Source organism: Necator americanus, chromosome III, assembly GCF_031761385.1.
Source record: "Necator americanus strain Aroian chromosome III, whole genome shotgun sequence".
NCBI classification, from domain to species: Eukaryota; Metazoa; Nematoda; class Chromadorea; order Rhabditida; family Ancylostomatidae; genus Necator; species Necator americanus.
This window is the reverse complement of record NC_087373.1, coordinates 32,384,950-32,399,226: the sequence shown is the minus strand read 5'-3', so window position 1 is coordinate 32,399,226 and position 14,277 is coordinate 32,384,950. Positions and strand designations below refer to the sequence as shown.

Here is a 14,277-nt window from a genome sequence, read left to right as displayed (position 1 = left end):
ATTGTGGATTCTAGGGTAATACTCTTTCTATATGATATATTTCCTTACCCCGAGAACCAGATGCGAATCGGAATTTGGTGACACTCGATTTTTGAAGTGTTGACTTTACCGAGATTCCCTGGTTCAGCCAGCCTTCAAAAATCTTTGCCTTCAATATCGTCTCGGAATATCTCGTCAATTTTAGATTTCTCTTCTTAGAGGCTATCTCTTAGATCCTTCAGAACATCCCTACGTAGGAGGTTTGAGCTAAGACACAGATACGTCAATTTTGGAGGTAGGACGGAATTTTCGCCGCTATGAGGCAGCCACGGGACATTCTCATATGAAATTGCAGCAATTCCTATTTTTCTTCAGTTTTTTTTTCTCTACGAAAAAGTGCGTTACGTATAAGAAGAGGACGGAAAATCCAGTTTAGCTGGAAGAAAATCCACCACAGAAAGCCCCAATCGCTTTTTTAAATGTGTTAATTAACGATTTTCAAATTGCTTTCTTACGCACCGTGTACGCTCACAACAGGCTTCGTACTATGGTATTCAGAAGTGTGGGTTCCACAACGAAGTATGCGTAGTTTTTGTTTTGTTTCTCCGATTCTAGTTGCTCGTTCACTTCTGAGAATTCCTAAAGCTCTTTACCAGGTTAAGACCCAAGTTCGACCTTCTTTGAATCTTGACATCGTAGAGTTTGATTGTGTACTACTTTTTGAGCAGAACCAAGATTTTTCCAGGCTTTGAAGAAGGCGACGACGCCGAAACGTTAGGCAGAATAAAGATCAATAACAATCTTGATTCTGCTCAAAAAGTAGTACACAATCTCTATCATGTTGTTACCAATATTCACATGTGATAGAATTTATTCTAGTCGAATCACATGGTTACAATAAGCAGCGCAATATCTCCCGAACAGAAGTATAGTCGGGTCAAAACGACATGAATCACGAGTGTAGTTGCGGTGCATTTGCGTACGCGCTCGAAATGGTGCGGTGTAGGCACCAGTTGGAAACAAGCTGGGACTATCGCAAACTGCAGCGATGGGTGGTGCCAGCAAGGGTTTCACCTCGCTCCTAGCGTTACGCTCCACCGAATCGCCTCAAGAGAAGCCGCGTACGTAATTGCGTACGCGCTTTATGTCGTTTTGACCCTACTATATTCATACTAAGTTCATAGATGAACCAAAATCTCGTGAAAGTTAGATTAAGCAGCACAAAAAGCAGAAACACGTCTCGTGTTCAACAGTGTTCTCTGGGAGATAAGTGACAGTTGGGAGAAAAAAAACCGCTTTTGTCTTTTTTCTCGATTTCTTATTTGTTAAACGAGCCGAGGGTATTGAGTTGGCCTCACGCGTCATGTCACGGCACTGGTATGTACCCGCCTCCACTGATCGATAAGACGGGAATCGATAAGACGACGCCGCTTAGTTAGCTTGAGCTAGTTCTGTTTCTCTTTTTTTTACACCCTTTTTAACTTCTTTTTTTTCAGGGCAGTTATGCATCATTACGATGAATTCTAGTCGCATTCCTAGTGAAATACTATAACGTCACCGTCGTCACCCCATCTATTATCGGGCCATCGATCAGAGTAGGTGGGTACCCGCTTCTGCCGAGGACGTGACGCGTCAAGTTAACATAGTGCGTTCGGCTGTACACACACGTTTATCGAATAAGAACCCAGGGTTTTTTTGTGTGATCTTTGATACTCCAAGGAGCGGATTTTCCTGAATTATCAAACTAGCATTTGGGAGACTGAATGAATGAGAGAATGTCATCACTGTCGTAACAAATATGAATTTTGGCTTCTGGGTCTTTATTCTGGCCCCCGTTTGCCATGGTTAATAAGATTATATGAGACTCACTCCTTCCAGTGAGGAAATTGAGAACAATTTTAGAGACGCAAACGTCAAAGAAAAAGTATAGTAGGCGGTGTCTCATTGTGAATATGCCTCATGCAAGCATGCTTATACCGAGGTGCAAAGCGAAAGTGAATATGCCCCTTTAGCCAGGACAGGTCTGCAGAACCCAAATAGTAATATAAACATTTGCCGTTGTATAATGAATGTCTTAAAATTCTAAGTCTCATTGCTGGGAAACACACGTGAGGGCACACGGTTTCTACACTGAGCCCACTTAGTGTATAGTCGGGTCAGAAAGAAATGAAGCTCGGTGCAGTTAAGGTAGCGGTTCAAATCGAGGTGGGAACTTGATCGCGAACTGCAACGATGAGTGGTGCTACCAAGGGTCCTCCCTCGATTCTAACCGCTACGCTTTACCGCACCGCTTCGAGCACGTCCGCTTGTGTAATTGCAGCCTAGCTTCATGTCGTTTTGAGCCGATTTTTGCAAACAAGGCGTTCCATCGGCCATATGCCCCCTCCTTTGGAATGTGTGCGCTTTTTTCGGTGCTTTCCCGTAATTCGTCGCAAAAACTGACTCAATGTGTGTCACTACAGTTGTCACTAAGGTTCGGTGAATGTCTGCGGTGCGTTGCTCAGCCAGACACATCCGTCATATACAGTAAAAACGAAACGGGGGATGTTCTCGCAACTTTCACCCATGGTTAAAGCCATCACCCCACGAATCTGAGGTGGTACGGATTTCAGGAGGAGTATTCGTATACGAGATAGTAGATTATGGAGAGAAGAGTGATTCCGTCCATTTCTTCCTAACTGCCATAAAAAACGGCCCGGACGATACGGCTTCGAGCGATTCGGTGCGCTATTTTCTACAACGAGGCCGATTGGAGCCTTGTGCATGCGCCGCATCTTTCGGATAGTTTTTTTACAGCAAATAGGAAGAAATGGACTGAATCATCCCCCTCTCCATAATCTACTGTCCCGTATAAGAATACACCTGAAATCCATACCACCTCAAATTCGTGGAGTGATGCCTTTAAACGCCTCATATTCACCAGTTGAAGGCACTGATGTCAGTGCGAAAAATATGTCAAAACGTCGCCCTTGGAATTCGCTGACAGAAGCGTTAGGTTCAAAGATACCACATACCAGAAGATCCCCGAAACTTCTAGGTCATGCTTTTGAAAATACTCACGGAAGCAGTTCTACACTGTCAAGGGAACTTCGTGCATCACAGCAAGAAACTGCTCTCGTTTTGCACAAAATAGCTCTAGTCAACGGCAGGCGTTCATAAAGAGTGATACGCAAGCATTGCACGATTGCGTAAGCAAAAGCGCTCGAAGCGATGCGGTAAAGCGTAACGGTTGAGATCGAGGGGGGACCCATGCTAGCACCTCTCATCGTTGCAGTTCGCAAGAGTCCCACCTGGATTCCAACTGCAATCTTCACAGCGTCGGTTGGAGCGCAGCTGCTTAGGTAACTGATCCGTGTTTCATGTCGTTTTGACCTGACTAAATTGTTAGGTTAGAGGGTGCCGCCACCTGAAGAAAGCCAAGTAGACACCCCTTCGTCAAAAGAATCGTTGTGGACGGCTAAAATTGGGTGTGTTTGGACAATTATGATAAAGCAAGTTCAAAAAGACTGGAAGCTCGGTGCACTTGCGTAAGTTGCGATGGTCGAGGCACCGCGGTGAAGCTGGCGGTTGTGGTCGATGCGGGACCCTCGCTAGCTTGTCATCCGTGCAATACAATTGGCGTTACCGAAGGTCCCACCACATTGACCACAACGGCAACTCAACCGCGCCGCTTCGGACGCGACCACTTACGCAACTGAACCAAGCTTTAGGTGACTCTTGACCCGACTAGATTTGCTGCCAGCGTTGAACCTTTTAAAGCCAGCACATAGGCTGAAAAGCTGATGCACAAAGATTTGCGTTTTATAGGATTTGTGGAGGTACAGTGCTCTCTGTGAGAGTTCTAGACGGATTGTGTAACTGCTGAACTATGTGATTATAATTTGAACGAATATGTGAAGCTACAACTTCCAAATTCGTTGTGGCAATCAAATAAAGAGGTATGTGCTTGCAAGAAATAAAATTCTTAACAAACAAACATCAACAATCAGTTAAATTAGGTTTGACCCATACTGCCTAGGAGAGGAGAAACTCAAAGCTAAAAAGAGTTTTCCTTGCTTGTTTCCTTATCTTGCGTACTTCTTTTATTCCACATACTTTTTTGTAAACCCACTTTTTTCCTTTCTCTTTGCTACATGTTTACGTTCGAGAAGCGATAGAGAGGTTTTTTTCTTTTTCTATGGATAGATTGGATAGACCTTGGAGGATCCTTTGGAACATTGATGAAATCTAAACGGAAGTCAAGTTCCTTGATCGAATTGCCGATGTGGTGTTGAACTGGAGTTCTAGATTCACCACCCTAAAAAAAGACCAATGTCGTTCAGTATATTGTTTCGGGGGCCTGCTTGTGAAAGGGTTGTGTTTTGTATTTGTATGCTTGTAAATATTTATGTATTGGTTGGGAATGTTCACATTATTTCTGAGTCATCCATGTGTTATTGGTATTATCATTACGAACGATAACCAGTTCCAAATCAAATATTGTTATGAATAGGAAAACTTCAATGACCAGGAAAGATCAGTAGTTTTTCGCAATATAATTGTTTTCACTAATCCATTAAATGTCAAATGAAGTGAACTAGTGGGACCTGAAATGTTTGTGCTATTCGGACGTCTATAATATTACGATGTTTTGTAGGAAACAAGGAAACAGATTTTTTCTAAACGATTCTAGCTAGGATATGCCACGCTTCCCGAACATAAACATGTAGGAAAGGTCGGATGGCCGCAGCTTGAATAACATGTGCTTTGCTTTAGTGTTCCCTCAGCTCCAATGAATATATACTTTGCATAGTGCTAATTTAGTGCTTATTCCAAAGCACAATTCATGCTTTCCATTATTTTCTAACTATTACTGTATTTTGTCATTATTTCACCATTCATCCATTCATTCTGAACGTGGATAAACCTTAACATGAGTTAATTGGCCGACTAAAGGCTTGGTATTGCACTAAGAAAGTTCTTTTTTCCTTCTGTTCCGATGAAGTCAGTGATCTTTGGTTTCCCTATTCCTTTTTTTGCGCTGTATTGTTTTTGTCTCAGTTTTACAATTTTCTTTGGTATACTTACAGTATTCTGAGATAAATTTATAAAATTGCCCTGCTTCCGGACTGTGACTACTGCATATGGTCTCGTTCGTTGTCGTTCGAGTATCCGATGGTGAACCGATTAGGAAACTGACGGAAGTGCTGGTAAATATGATTCTCATTCGTAGTTTCTTTTTCTTTTTTTATTTTGAATTAATTTGATGAGACGTGGGAAAAGACGATGTCCCTTGCTTGTTTTTTTCGAAATGTCTTTTTTTTCTCGTGTCTTCATATGCACTTCTTCAATGGAGAGCCCGATAAGGTCGGTTTCTTTTGATAATATTGAAAGAAAGCCGACTACAACGGCTGTAGAGGGCTGTTGATGAAAAAGATTTGAGAAGGTGAAGTGAAAAGATAGTGTTGATTAGTTCAATCCCACTGAGAAACTGCCTACTACACCTGGAATCTTTTCTGAGATGGAGAGAGAATTTCTCCACGTGTAACCACGGCAAACAGTGGCCCAACTCAACAAAAAATAATCCTCCCCGTTTGATTCCTGATTTTCGTTTTTCAGTCCCATATCTTTTTTTTTGTCTCGCGGTAATCATTTGGGCCCGTCGCTGAAAAAAGTGCATACTTGAATTATTTAGAACGATCTTGCTTTACCGTATAACATCTGCTCTGAGGATAATCTGAAAGTGCCGGGTGGACCATCTTCTTCATGTGAAAGCGATGAGCCCAAATCAGTGAGAGTAATACAGGCTACCGGAACAGCTGAGGTGAGGTTATTTCGGTTCATGTTCTACACATACTTTCATGTTTTCTTCTGTTCATATTTTCTTTACTTCACTTCTACTCTGAACGGTTCATGGGGGACATTCACAGTTCTTGTTCTCTCCGTCTCACTAGCATTACGAGTCGCGTAAAATTTTCAAGAAGTATGGGACATCTTCAGAGATCTTTCGTTGCAAAATCAAGCAATTTCTATTAACATCTTCAAAATTATTATTATTTCGATGTTATTCACAGCTCCAGAGAACTTAGGCATAATATATCAATCAAATTTGTTCGTAGCGTTGTAATTTTCTTTCAAAAAAGTTCGATTTAATGGGTTGCACGGCTTTCTTCTACTAAGCCCATCATTAGAGCTCTACAAAAAGTAGTTCGAAGTGACTTTACGTTTACACTCCGTAGAAACCACAATCTCTCAGTTTTCCTATGTTCCACTTGTTTCTCCTTCTTTTACTTTCTGCAGAAATAAGTTACCAAATGTGACGTGATTTAGTATGTATGCACTTAACTACTTTCAAGCAGCAGCGCATATGTATGCTTCATTAAAAAAACAATGTGGCCTGAGACAACGAACAAAGGAGTAGAAACTTGACGTCGTGCACTTAAGAGACTTACTTAAGAGGGTATTATTACAGCATTACGGTATTGTGCCATCACAACGACGCAATTTTTGAAGATTTACACATGTGCTGCTCATTTATTTTGGCCTATTACATGTATAACCTCTGGTGCAATCACATTTCGGCTCCATTTCATTTCGTCTGAACTTTTTTAGCCTTTCGGTAATCCAAATTCGCTCCTCAACACCAAGCAGACAATTTTGGCAATGATGCATTATGTTTGAGATATGTAAGGAAATACATGGTAAGATAGAAATATTGAAAGAAAGACAAAGTCTGTTATTGTATAACACGAATTTTCTTCTTCTACGACTTTTTGGAATCAAGTACATTCTCCTAAGAACGCACGTTCATATGCTCGTTTAGAATGTATTCGTTTTTCAGGTTGTACCAAGTGGGAACGAGATCAATATAGCGACACTACTTCAGCATCACTCCAACAGCGACATGGATTCAAAAGCTTTCAACGAGTTGTGGATGCAGCCGGGTGGATCGCAGGTGAGCTGCTGAAAATCTGTACCGTAGATGAATATCCAATATCAATGAACATCCTATTTGTTCCACTGTAGTTCTAACATTTTCCTAAGTCGAAGAGACTTAAGGAGGGAAAGATGACCATAGTGTTGTTAAAAGTGTTGCTCGTTGGGAAGTTTGGACGAAGATGAACATCTTGACATCTATGAACTACAAAGCCTTCGTATTTTCAGTCAGTTTTGAAGAGAATTGATCCTAAAAGATTCCCAACTAAGAAAATTGTTTTGGAATTGGTAGCAGTGCACCCCGAGCTGCCTTATGGAAAATTTACTTTTTAGCAGACACTGTTTCAAACATTGTCTTTAGATTTTCCTTGAAATGTACCACTTGCGGGAAACGTTTTTTGTATGATTGTGGGAATTTGTCTATCGGCACGCATACATAGCGATAGATAGCGGGTACCTCCAGTCCATAATTTTAAGTTTTGGAGGTTTTTTGTTTTGGTTTTTTTGGGGGGTTGGAGAGGGGGTGGTAGGGTGAATTCCTTCCTAATTGCCGTAAAAAACGGCCCGGAAGATGCGGTGCCGCAAAAGGCTGGCGCGCTCCCGCGTAGAAAATTGTGCCAGTACGCGTTAAGCCGTATCTTCTGGGCCGTTTTTTACGGCAATTAGGAAGAAATGGACGGAATAACCCCCTTTCCATAGTCTCCCATCCCGTATACGAATACTCCACCTGAAATCCGTACTACCTCAGATTCGTGGAGTGATGCCTTTAAGTAAATGCATGGGATTAAGATGAGCATAAAAAGTTGAGACTATTAGAAAAAAAAACGGCAGGAAGAGAAAGAAGAGAAGTTAAAACGAAGAAGTAGAAGGAGTTAGAACTGAATTTCCTAGTTTTGGCGACGCAAGAAAGAAGTGGAACAGGATACCGTTTCTCTTGAAGTTGCTCTAACCAGGGCAGAAGCAGTATACATTATTATGAAAATGTGTTCACGACTTTAGAAATATATTCTGGAACTCGCGCAGACTGTAAATAACAACTGAAGTATTTAGACTCATTTCCAGCTATTGAACTGCTGGTTGCGCTAAGAGGATTAAATTTTTTGTACTTTATTCAGTATAACAGGATTGTAGCTGAGTTATCCATGATGAATTCAACAGCTGAACGGATTAAAGTGCTTGCACTCTGTTGTGGATTTTCGTATGGACAGCCAGTTTATGGAATCTTGGATGAAGCAGAACTGATTTGACATCTTTGCGTAACAGAGATTTAAAATTGAGATTTACGACAAAATTTGTTGTCCTGTAGAATGACGCGGTTGTGAAGTCTTTCACAATTTCGGATCGGAACGGCAGCCAATAGTTATAGTCAATATCGGAAGGACGCAACCTGAATACCGCGGAGGCATAACCATGATGAGAACTTAGGTTGTGGTATTAAAACTTAATGAGGCGAGTGTAGCGCAAACGGTAAGAGGTTTCGCTGTGACTGCACGATCGATCAATGGTTCGAAACCGTCCTAGCGCCAACCAAGCTCGTCATCTTTCTAGGGTCGATGAATTGGCAACAGACTTGCCTGGAAGGGTCAAAACACTGGCTCCATACATCGGCTAGCCCCCATGTCATTATATAGGCTAGACACGCGTTGTAAACGTTAAACGATTCTAAATTGAGCTGAATGCGTTGGCCCTTCCCAAGCGGATTGATTAACAACGGACACTTTATCCTTATTCACTATGTTGAATTTTAATAGCAATATAGAAATCTTAGACGATCATTTTACCGTGAATACCACTTTTAGTGCATGATACAACCGGACGGTTCCTTATCCGTAAGTCCATTCCCGTTCTTCGGTTCTTCAAGACCTCGGGTACCTAACAACATCAAACGTTATCGTCGACAGATATGCAAGGTTTTTTTTTTTTTTTTGTTTTGCAGGGACACCTCACACACTTAACAATCTTCAAGGATGCCTTTCATAAATCTAGAGAAAAGTCATTCTTGATTATTGTGAATTCCTAGAAATTTCCTAATTTGAACTTCCAGATGTGTGGCTCATCGAATTTAGTGCCCTTCTTGCGTTCGAAAATGGTTCATGCTGCAACACATTCGGATTTTAAGAGGTTCGGAAACTTTTATGTGAATTAGATGATTCCTTCCTTTATCATGTAGATATTATCCTATTCAGGTACAAATGTCCACATTGTGACAAACGAGGCGTATCTGTCGCAACAATTACATTGCACATTAAATCGCGGCACCCGGGTCAACCACATAACGAGTACTTTGATGAAATGTGAGTAATCGCTACCAGATTTATTCTTTCATACTACACGAAAATTGGACCTCGACTGCTTCTCACTAACTTATTAAGCGTAAGAAATAGCCGTAAATATCCGCACCATTCCACTTATTTACGATCTTATAGACATTTCCAGTCCAATGTAGGTATTATTTTTCACTTTCTACTTTTTGAGTATTTGTACTAGTGTAATAAGAAAGTCATAGCTAATTTTTTTTTCGTAAAGCCATGCTTTTGTTAAGAATGTCTAGATGACATATTAGTTGAAACGAACGAATTGTTAAAATATTCGATAGAAAAGTAAAGATGATCAGTTGTAGATATTTCTGTTGTATGTTATTCCTTTGGCTGAGAACTGAAGAGTGGTGTGAGAGATATGCTAGCACATTTCGAGGATATTTTTATTGCAGTTAAAACAGTGCTATTTCAGGAACGAAGAGGAATATGTGAAGTTACTTCTTCTCACTGAAAAATGTTTTGATAATCCATATATGTAATATAATATGTACAAACGATAGCAGATATAGATACTATACAAGAGCTTTAGTTCAAATAAACTTTTTACGTGTTGATTTGCTTTGATTGTCCTTTCTGCACAACGTAATGTAAAATGAAATACACCACACTAGTATGTACATGCAATGAATTTATCATTATAATGCACAAAAAAAGAAAAATTGAGAACATTGAAAATACGAAAAAAAAGAAGATGCCTTCTAAGGAACTGCATCACAACCCATTCGAAAGAAAACGTATGAAACGAAAGATTAAAAGGATCCCAATGAAATATTCCATCATATTCAATGATTATGAAAGTGATACATCCGAACAATATAAGGGTATGGTAATGATGGCATGAGAACTGGTTATGTGACATGATTCCGCTAGGATAATCTGTGTTGAACGAAAAAATTGTTAGGAGTACCCAGTGCAGTTTCAGATGGTAAAGCAATGGAAACAGCTATTGAAATAAGCATACAATAGAGACAGCGCATTCAACTTACTAAGTCACTTTAATATATCGGGAAGGGAATGCCATGTTTGAGCTAAAATGGTAAAAGAAAAGGAAAAGAACATGGTAATGTTAAAGAAGAGGATGGGCTGTTAAAGAAACTTTGTACATAAGTACAGTCGCCGCCGGGCGTATTGTGTCAAATATAGTTGGGAGGAGAGAGTATGGGGGGAGGGGAGGTTGGCACTCACTGGCGCCCTTATTTCTGGACGCTCCACCTTACTTTTTTCTCTTAGTAACTTCACATTTCATAGATCCTCTAAGACTAATATTAGGCGTTAGGGCCTCGACTGATGTAGTTATTTACATCCAGAAATAAGGGCAGTGCCACTGAATGACCTCCCCCCTCACCCCAACTAAATTCTACACCGATTTTGCTATGATTAAGTGGGTTGGGTGGATTAACGCAACCTGTAGCCTAGTGCTTCGGCTACAATCGAAGCGGTTGTGATCGATGTGGGGTCATTGCCAACTCCGCAGTGGAACTTGAGAACTATCGATGGTCCCACCTCGATCGGAGCCGCTGGCTTCCAGGCAGTAGCCTTCAGATTATTTTGACCCGAATATATATTATTACGATTACGAAGTAATCGTCATCATGCACTATGGAAAGAAAAAGATAAAAGTCAAAGTCAGTGGAGTATCAATCCACTTGGGATGCGCCAACGCGTTTTATTGCGATTAGTAATCGTTGAGGTTTTGGAACTGGTGTTGGTCTACCTGGACTTGCGGGGACCATCCGATGATCAGCTCAGTGCTTTTATCCTCCCATACAAGTCTGGTACCTATTTATCGACTCTGGAGGGACGAATGGTTCCCCTGGTTAGCACTAGAGCGATTTCGAACCATCGACCGTGTGGCTACAATGGAACTCTAACCGACTGCTCCACACCCTTCCCGGAAACAAAAAACAAAAAATTACCAAATTGGGAAAAATAAGTACTTCGAGCAGTTTCTTAGCGCCGATGCCCTTTTGATTACCGTCACATCGATCGGTGAACCCGACCAACAAAACATTAGGGCGACACAATATGTTTTGGCGGCGACTGTATCACTTTTAACGCATTTGAACATCTATGTAACTCTGAGACTTCTTGATGAAGCTAGCAAAGATCAAAGAAAGGTGCAAACTTGAACATGCAGAGTAAATCCCTTGCATATTTCTGTTCAAACTCACCAAAAACAAATCCTGTAATCTACTTGCTACCGGAGCATGAAATAAGTAATAAGCAAAGAGAGAATGGGCGTAAATTCGCTTGAGCTCTGCTTTGCTTGAGCTCCAGACTGAAGCCGAAGTGCTCTCGTCCTTTTTGGTGTCACTGAACGACAGCAGAATCGGCTGTTCCCATTCATTAATTGGTGATGCCTGTAATAAGACTGCTTCAAACATTCATCTTTCTCTCCAGCGATACAGTCGACTCAAAATGACCTTATTTGTGGTGAAATTGCTACGTTGCGTTCGTTGTGGAAACCTTGTGCCGTTGTGGAAAAGTGCTATGCCTACTAACAAGTGAGCAGGGGTCCTACCGCGCCGCGCTGAACGTGACCGGCTACGCAATTGCACCATAAATGAGGCCATTTTGACCGAACTCTAATTTCACGCACCTTTGTTTATCAGAAAAACGCTTTCTGACGTCGTTGCTGAAGCGAAATCTACGATCTTTCGCATCGATGCTCCACAGTCGAATAAGACGTTGACCAGCGGAAGACAACGATGAATACGTTCGACATCCAGCATGAGCATGCATTCCAATTATAGAACAGATTTTCTCCTAAAACAAGCCCTGGATTAATAATAATGCCATATGCGTACCTGCTCATTTCACTGCATTTTCGACTCAAATGCAAAATTATAGCTCTGCGGTGGAAACAGCGGTTGGATTCGAGGTAGGATCATGGCGAACGGCAGAGATTGGTGGCGGTAGCAAGGATCCTTACACGACGCCAACCACTACGCTCCACCGCGCCGCTTCGAGCGCAGCCGCTTACGCAACTGTCCATCCCTCATGTCGTTTTGACCCAACTATATAAGGTTCACAAAAATGAAAAAGAATGAAAAATGTAAAAAAAAAGTTTTGAAGAAGTATGTTAGTGTTGATGGCTATCGAAAACAGCAAGCTAACCTACAGCTGGACCAAGATGGGATGTAGCTCGGTGCAGTTGCGTAAGGGTTGCAGTGAAGCTAAGGGTTGGAATCGAGGGGGAAACTCTTGCTAGCACCACTCGTCGTTGCACTTCACGATGTTCCCATTTCGACAACATCCCCTAGTTTCACAGCTCCGTCTCGAGTGCTACCGTTTACGCAACTGCACCGAGCTTCATGTCGTTTTAAGCCGAGAGTCACAAACCGAAACCTCGTCGTTTGGGGCGCTTATCCCTTATGCCATACTACACCCGAAATCAGGTCGTTTTGCTGGACCATATCCAATTATCCAGCAATCTTTCCAGACAATTAAAAGTTCTTCACATCATACAAAGATTTCCTTTTATGTCACACAATTGCCACAAAACATATGAATTCACAATCAATACAAGTTCTGCAGAATGTCTAGATTACTACCTGTACACATTGACAGCTTTTCGCGGTCCTATCCAACAATGTGTTGCGATCGAAGAACCTGAAAATGATTATTTTTGTAAGAAACAAGATCAAGCATTCTTTCGATTCTAGACTATTGTAACAAATTACGTGTCTCTATCGATGCAATTTTCAGAAAACTGGTACTATTTTTGGGTAAAACGTAGTTTTGAGGGGCACTCAACACTGCTCCAATCGAACTAGACTCGAACTGCACTTAGAGCGTAATTTAGCAGTCTTAGAGCACAGAAATCATTCGTGACTGTCAAAAGCGGATTGTGGAGAAGCTATTTCTGAGGAAATTGGTTATTCACGTCGTGTAAATCTGACTAGAAAGTTCAGTGCAGTGAAGGCTTAGGTAGTTCCAACTCTATCCTTCTTTCTTCTCTTATAAGTCTTACCCTGCATATCATAGATCCTCAAAAACTAATAATTGAGTTCTAGTGCTCCTACTGATCCAGCTGTTCTCCCTTAATGATGGACTGTCGATTGATGAACTATTCCTTCTCAAATGGGGAAGTCATTTGACAGTTAAGAGCCGTACCTCCACCAACTACCTTCTGCTCCAATTTTTGAAGTCAACTTTGAGTGTTGGTGATAACTGCGTGTTCTTGAGGAAGATGGGAATATTGATGTCCACATGAGACAATGGACGCGACGCTGTGATGTTAGGGGTTGCGACCGACTTAGGGTGCAGATATGCGCGGAACTAGCGAGGGTCCCAACTCCAACGCAACCATTTATGCGCCGCGTCGTACTGCTTCTAGCGCAGCCGCTCGCGCAACTGCACCGAGCATCTTGTCATTCTAACCCTCGTATGAAGAGTATGAAGACCACGATTTTCCACAGCTATCATCCAGCTGTTATAGTCGGGTCAAAACGACATGAATCACGAGTGTTGTTGCGGTGCATTTGCGTACGCGCTCGAAACGCCGCGGTGGAGGCAGCAGTTGGAACCGAGGTAGGACCGTCGCAAACTGCAGTGGTGCCAGCAAGGGGTTCACCACGCTCCTAGCCGCTACGCTTCACCGAAGCGCCTCAAGAGAAGCCGCGCACGCAATCACGTACGTGCTTCATGTCGTTTTGACCCTGCTATTACTTCTTTTGTAATTTTTTTTGGAAGTTAAAAAATTGCCCACCTTATGTAGCGTGCTTCACATGAACCGCCACACATGTCTGGATCGCAGTCTCCGGGACGTACTCCTTGGCAAAGTGGTTCCATGAGTCGAGATCTTAAAAAATATGTGCTCCAGATTTATCATAGCTACTTGGTTTCAATTGCAGGGAACTGGATGAACATCTGGTGGGAAGTTAAAGGGGGTGGTTTTAACAGGGGCATTCATTTATGATTGCAATTGAAGGGCATTGCATGTTATTCTGGGTTTTTGCAACACTTTATGTTGCAGTATTGGGAACAAAGTACGAAAAAGTCGCTAATATGGATGCGCGGCTGGAAAGGGTAGGAAGCTATGGTCAGTATGCGTCGATATGAA

The 14,277-nt window shown here is 41.8% G+C and overlaps 2 protein-coding genes across 3 annotated transcripts; one reads left to right on the top strand and one right to left on the bottom strand.

Annotated features, from left to right (window-relative positions):
* Positions 1-5,102: 5,102 nt before the first annotated feature.
* On the top strand, positions 5,103-9,691 carry RB195_011685 (uncharacterized protein; the record flags this gene model as incomplete). 2 transcript variants are annotated; one of them, XM_064193215.1, is made up of 8 exons in its annotated part: positions 5,103-5,168; positions 5,654-5,782; positions 6,800-6,913; positions 8,694-8,804; positions 8,939-9,015; positions 9,081-9,188; positions 9,331-9,336; positions 9,625-9,691. In XM_064193215.1, 8 exons carry the CDS (start codon positions 5,103-5,105, stop codon positions 9,689-9,691), a joined length of 678 nt encoding a protein of 225 aa, XP_064050798.1. The 2 variants fall into 2 exon arrangements, with proteins under 2 accessions (XP_064050798.1, XP_064050797.1); XM_064193214.1 differs by lacking the exon at positions 9,331-9,336.
* A 1,718-nt stretch (positions 9,692-11,409) lies between these two features.
* RB195_011684 (uncharacterized protein) lies at positions 11,410-14,006 on the bottom strand (the record flags this gene model as incomplete). Its single annotated transcript, XM_064193213.1, has 4 exons — positions 11,410-11,572; positions 11,812-11,978; positions 12,767-12,824; positions 13,924-14,006. 4 exons carry the CDS (start codon positions 14,004-14,006, stop codon positions 11,410-11,412), a joined length of 471 nt encoding a protein of 156 aa, XP_064050796.1.
* Between the last annotated feature and the right edge of the window lie 271 nt (positions 14,007-14,277).